At 42.2% G+C, this 5,893-nt stretch overlaps 1 protein-coding gene across 2 annotated transcripts; it reads left to right on the top strand.

Moving 5' to 3' along the window:
* Nucleotides 1–1,538: 1,538 nt before the first annotated feature.
* MED7 (mediator complex subunit 7) lies at nt 1,539–3,039 on the top strand. 2 transcript variants are annotated; one of them, XM_005029904.6, is made up of 2 exons: nt 1,539–1,676; nt 2,074–3,039. In XM_005029904.6, the coding sequence occupies exon 2, from the start codon at nt 2,093–2,095 to the stop codon at nt 2,783–2,785; it is 693 nt and encodes a 230-aa protein (XP_005029961.1). In that variant the 5' UTR covers nt 1,539–1,676; nt 2,074–2,092; the 3' UTR covers nt 2,786–3,039. The 2 variants fall into 2 exon arrangements, with proteins under 2 accessions (XP_005029961.1, XP_071879643.1); XM_072023542.1 differs by lacking the exon at nt 1,539–1,676 and adding an exon at nt 1,683–1,876.
* The last annotated feature ends 2,854 nt before the right edge of the window (nt 3,040–5,893 follow it).

Below are 5,893 nucleotides of genomic sequence, written 5' to 3'. Positions count from 1 at the left end.
TACTCAAACTCCTGTGTCTGAACAATCCATTCAGAGCTTACACTACTCGGTGCTCATCACATTTCAGTCATTATGGATCTGTTCCTGAAAAGAACACTAGATTAATTCACATCTTGGGGAACCACAAAATCCTTAATGTAAAGAGCTTTGTTTCACATTTTAAGTAGAAGTATTGACATCCAGGGTAGAAAGTGTGAAGACATTACTTCAGGTATTAGACAACATCAGATCTGGAAGTCTAGAAATTATTGACAGATACAGATTGCACCCAAACCAATGTAGCATCAGTTCTTCCTGAATCAAAGCTGTAAGTCATTTCCTCCTTTGGACATATCTTCTTTTGGACAACATGTCTACACCGAGGCCCAGTTACTCAAGAAATCCATGGGTCTATATCTGTAAACACGACATAGGCCATATGAACAGATACTTGACTAGGTAACTGAAGTCATCAGCGATTATCTTTGAATATGTGTAAATCCTAACACAGCACTTCCAAAGAATAAGGGCATCAGCCTTCATAATGGGCGAGATTTCTTCAGTAAGTTCACTGAAGGCTACCCTTCCTTCCTACGTGACAGACATTGTCCTTCCCGCTAAATCATGGATGTCACAAAGGGGTTCATTTCTGCCAAAATATACGTTGCCAGACTCTTTTGATGTGAAGGGGTTGCACTCATCATCAGCCCTGCCCCAGCTGTAGAGTGCTTTAGTTTTGGAGTATTTAAACATTTAGATAATCAGCAAAAAGGAAGCAGCAAATGTTTTCAGGTTTTCTAGTCATATTAACAATTCTGAAGTTCCTTTGCATTGTTTTATAAATAATTGGCAGGATCCAAAGTAATATATTTTTTTCTTTTTTCCCAAAGTGATCTTGAAAAGAAACTCTAAATGATACTGCATGTATACACAAGGGGTTCCTGCAAAACCAAGGATATTACTGCCACCTGCTGAGGAAGAGAAGGAACAGAACATAAATGCCTAAGTATCAAAAACCGTATTTTGGTTGTCCATTTAGGGAGAAATTCCTGCAGAAGTGATGCCAGCAAGCCCCGCTGCCCAAGACCCAGAAAGTGGAAAACATAAATCCACATTTTTTTTTTCTTTAGCTCTTTGTGGAACGAAAATGAAAGGAGACCACTGGAGCCCAGCTGTGACAGCCTGTATGTGCTCAGGCTCGGATGTTCAGCTAAAGCACACTGCACACACTTTGCAGGCAAATGTTTTTATTTCGTGACCAGGGCTAACACCCAAGTTTCTGATGCGCGGAAGAGCTACGTGTGACCACCACATATTTCAGTGGCATATTTCAACGTCAGAATCCCGTTGGGGACCCCACTCCGAGTATTTTCCTTCCAAGCAGCCCCGGCTGCTCTGGGCTGGCAGACACCACACGAGGATAAGCACCGAGGGGGCCTCTGGCCTACAAGAGCCACGCGAGCCCCAACATGGCGCCCCCTCCATGGCGACGCCCCGCCCCAGCCACCGATCGGCACCGCCTCCGGAGAGAGCGCTCTCTCTGAATGGAGCAAACCGAAGACCGGCGTTCAGAAGAACCAATCAGAGCGCGCTTCTCTCCCAACCCTCTCTCAGCAAGCCAATTGCCAGGAGGAACAAAAGGGGGTGCCGGCGGAAGCGAGGTGCTGGCGGAAGGCTGAGGGGAGCTCGGCGCGCAGGTGAGGGCAGGCGGCCGGGCAGCTCCGTCCTGCCGCCGCCTCGGGTCCTGTCAGGGCCCGGCCGGAGCCGGGGGGCTGCGTTGTGGAGGCCGCCCTGCGGGCCGGGCCTGCCTCCCGGCGGCGTTTTGCTGCCGCTCCCCCCTTCCTGGGTCGGGCCGTGGCCAGGGAAGGGCTTAAACCCCTCTTCCTGTGGCTGCTGTGTGCGTCTGAGGGGAGTGGGGGTGGGGGTGTGTCTCCGTGTAACGCTAACCTGGGGTTATTGGGGAGCTCCCTGTGTGTTACACACTGAGACAGCTTCTGCTTGGTGCGGTGTCTCAACATAGCCCTCACAGCACCTTTATTTGTACTACAGGTTTGTTACACAGGGTGTATAACGTGTTTCTTTGGCGTTCCCTAGGTTCTTCCATCGTGCAATAATGGGTGAGCCCCAGCAAGTGAGTGCTCTTCCTCCGCCTCCAATGCAATACATAAAAGAATACACCGATGAAAATATCCGTAAGGGCCTGGCCCCAAAGCCACCTCCGCCTGTGAAAGACAGTTACATGATGTTTGGTAATCAGTTTCAGTGTGATGATCTAATTATCCGACCCTTGGAAAGCCAGGGTATTGAGCGCTTGCATCCGATGCAGTTTGATCACAAGAAGGAATTAAGAAAGCTTAATATGTCTATCCTGGTCAACTTTCTGGATCTCTTGGATATCTTGATAAGGAGTCCAGGGAGTATAAAGCGAGAAGAGAAACTGGAGGACTTGAAACTGCTTTTTGTTCATGTCCATCATCTTATAAACGAGTACCGTCCTCACCAAGCTAGGGAGACCTTGCGAGTCATGATGGAAGTGCAGAAACGTCAGCGTTTGGAAACTGCAGAACGATTTCAGAAGCATTTAGAGCGAGTTGTAGAGATGATTCAGAACTGCCTGGCTTCTTTGCCTGATGACCTGCCTCACTCAGAGGGAGGGCTGCGAGTGAAAACAGAACCAATGGACACTGATGATGGCAACAGTTGCATTGGACAGAGTGAAAAACAGAGAGAACGTTCTGGTTGCAAGAGAGATCAGGTTTTAGACAAAGATGCAGCTATGTGTAGCATTATTGATGAAATGACATGAAAACACATTAGCTCACTACAAGGAGAAGCAGAATAAATTCTGAGGGTGTATGTTATGTTTTGTTTTTCTGTTATACAAGCAGTCAAAGCATTTATAGTGCACCTGTTGGGGGGAGGTTGTGACTAAGCAGATGAGAACGTTTAATATTTTGTGAACTGTATGTGTATTGTTAAAAAACAAATATGTGTGCTTTTTGTTAAATGATTCATGTGAGGTGAAAGCCACGTATTAAAGTTATTTTTTATTCTGACTTATTTCCATTTGTTTGCAGCCTTTTTGGGGGTGCTTCATTTTTTTTTTTTAAATTGCTTTAAGCTGTGAAAGCGAGGGATCTGACTGACAGAAATTTAAACTGACAGTTCCACCGTTCCAACTACATGGTGGGTGTTTACACTTTCAGTGGGTCTTTTTCAGGAACATATAATTCAATATTAAAAATTAATTTAATGGGAATTCTGAGAAATTTATTCTTCTCTCACCTTGTAGTAATATAACTATTAAAGACAACTTAAGAATTACTTTATTACATATGTAATACAGTGTCATTTCTCTTGTGGAGATGCTGTCAGGAATCTATATTAAATGAATTCTTTTTTTTTTAATTTCGTTGGATATAAATTATAATCAGTCTTGAAAGTACAGAAATGCCTACTTTCTGTTGATGCTTAGAATAACTTTTTGTTTCCTGCATAGTTGATAAATGTGTATGAAGTAAATAATTTTGCAGTGTGGGTGCTTTGCATCTGCCTTTCAGGTGGGCTGTATGCCCAGCTGAGCACTTCTTTTGAAGGAGAGTCTGATTGGGTAATTAGCCTTTACACCAACTGAGAACTTCAAGTTTGACAGACCCTTGAAATATTTTGTCAAGGGGAAGCTGTATCATCCATGTTTAAATAAAACTAGTTTATTTAAGGGAAAGGAGGATTTCGTAATGAGGAAGTGGCTTCTTTACCCAACGCGTCCTGTTGGGGAAATCCTACTTCTGTCTTTTTGCCATGCAAAACTTTTCCAGTGTATACAGCTAAAAGAGAAAATGGGTGGATTTCATGGGTGAGGGAACTCATTCAAACTCAGTTTTACAGAGTGATCTTGCAAGCTATGTCTCTTTTTTATTGGATAATTCAGTTATTTATAGAAATGCATATTTATTTAAATGGGCAGACAGAACTTAGCTGTTGGGTGGTGGGAATTGAACTCAATGCAGATGAAGATGGAATGAACTGATGCAAACATATGACTCACTGGAGGATCTCACCTGCTAATTTAGGTACGTGTAATATGAGTAATAAGAAGTGGAAGTATGTTTTTCAGAAACGTATAACTTTACAAAGTTAACACATCTGTCCTCTATACAAACACTACTCTTTCCTTCCTTCTTCCTGGACTAGATCTAAATTATGTTGTTTGTAGGTAGCTAAAACAATCACAAGTCAGAGGAATTAATTGGGTATCTACTTTGCAATTTTTTTGAAGTGGATGGAAGTAATAGATTCAGTGCATCCTGGATAACTGGTCATGTGCTGTGGAACTAGCTTAATACAGGTGCTTCTACTCTGCCATTCAAAAAGCTGTCATGTTTAATTTCTTTCTTTCTTTCCTCTTTGTTCATCATGCATGTATGGTATGTGGGTCTAGTTTCAAAATACTCCACAAGTAATTAAAAATTGTAATGATTTTTTTTTTTCTTCTGTGAAAATATTGAAGTAAATGGGGATCATGTTTGTGGACACTTCTTGGAAAGTGAAAACAACCTGAAGCATTTTAAATGTCATGATTCCCTCGCTATTAGAGGTAGCTGGTAGAGGGGACTTGCGCTGTGCTCTTGGTTGATGTTGGTCACTTGCTGAGCCACCAGGAGGAGTTCAGCTGGTGCTGAACCCTGCCCTGACACGGCTGGGGTGAGTTCAGTCCTCAACCTTCTGCCAGGGTCAGATTGCCCTGCCTTTTCCACCCTTGCAGAGCAGTTTTAGGATACTGCTGGTAATGTTCAGAACAATTCCTGTAACAGCTGACTGCAGTGTTCTATTTCCCCAGAAAAAAAAAAAAAAAGCAAAGAGGAAGCGTTTTCTTACACAGAGACCTAAATCTGCTTTTACCCACTTTGTACAAAAATCACCCTTTCTCCCTCTTTTTTTCTCAGCTTTCTCTCTCAGGTTTGCTGCTGGTGTTCCTCTGCCCTTGACTACTTTTGTCCTTTATTTTTTCTCCTTTTTACTGAAAGAAACTGTTACTTCAGTGACTCTGCTTGCATTTAAGGTATTCAGTCCCAGGTGGCTGCGTTGGTTCTGATAAGGCCTAGCTTTATGGTTAGGGTATGTTTTTGGAAGCACTTCTGCTGCTTGTTATTTATAAAAAATAATTCCTTACAACTTGCTTTTGTCTGTATAAAAGGGTATGAGGTAGATTATCTGCTTCAGCAAAGAACATTTGTTGGCTGGAGATCAAGCACGCTTTATCACATCTGCAGTTCTAGTCCAAACAATATTAAAATAGTATATATCCTCAAGATGAGTTAGGGAATCCAGGGACAGGGGAAGTGGGCAGGCAACACCATATTTCAAAAGATGCATTTCAATAACATTTTATCAAAGTGAGCATTGAGCCTGGAAAACATAGTTTCCACCCTACTTTTTAAGTGACTTCTGTGTTGTGTTACTTTATAGTGTAAAAGCCCAGATATATGCAGGACGTTGAAGAGTAGGATGATGATCGATAGCAGCTCTGCTTAGGCTACAACTCTCAAATGGTAGGGAAGTTTCTAATGTTACCAAATTACAGCTTGACAAGAAAAATCACGTTTGCTCAAAGTAGCTCTGAACTACTTAAAAGTATTAGAGCCAAAAGTTAATTATTAAATGCTAGATTAATAGTTCCAAGTCAAACACTTTCTGTTTATGACAGTCCATTGCCTGGACTAGTTTTCCCCCTAATTTTACATACCATGGCAAGAAAATGGTATGGGAAGCAATGCAGAGCATTGTATTATTGTTAGCTCTCGGCTTGGTGAAGCTGACAAAAGTTTCTCCTACTATAATTGCGCGGATTAGTGAAGAAAAAACAAAACAAAAAAACAGAAGTATATTTTTGAAGTACTGCTAAGTATTTTAG

This window comes from Anas platyrhynchos, chromosome 14, assembly GCF_047663525.1.
Source record: "Anas platyrhynchos isolate ZD024472 breed Pekin duck chromosome 14, IASCAAS_PekinDuck_T2T, whole genome shotgun sequence".
NCBI classification, from domain to species: Eukaryota; Metazoa; Chordata; class Aves; order Anseriformes; family Anatidae; genus Anas; species Anas platyrhynchos.
Note: the sequence above shows the minus strand (reverse complement) of the source record. Positions and strands in the feature narration are given on the sequence as shown.

Excerpts from the sequence above, each read along its gene's own strand:
- MED7 (XM_005029904.6), top strand. The coding sequence starts at position 2,093 with ATGGGTGAGCCCCAGCAAGTGAGTGCTCTTCCTCCGCCTCCAATGCAA.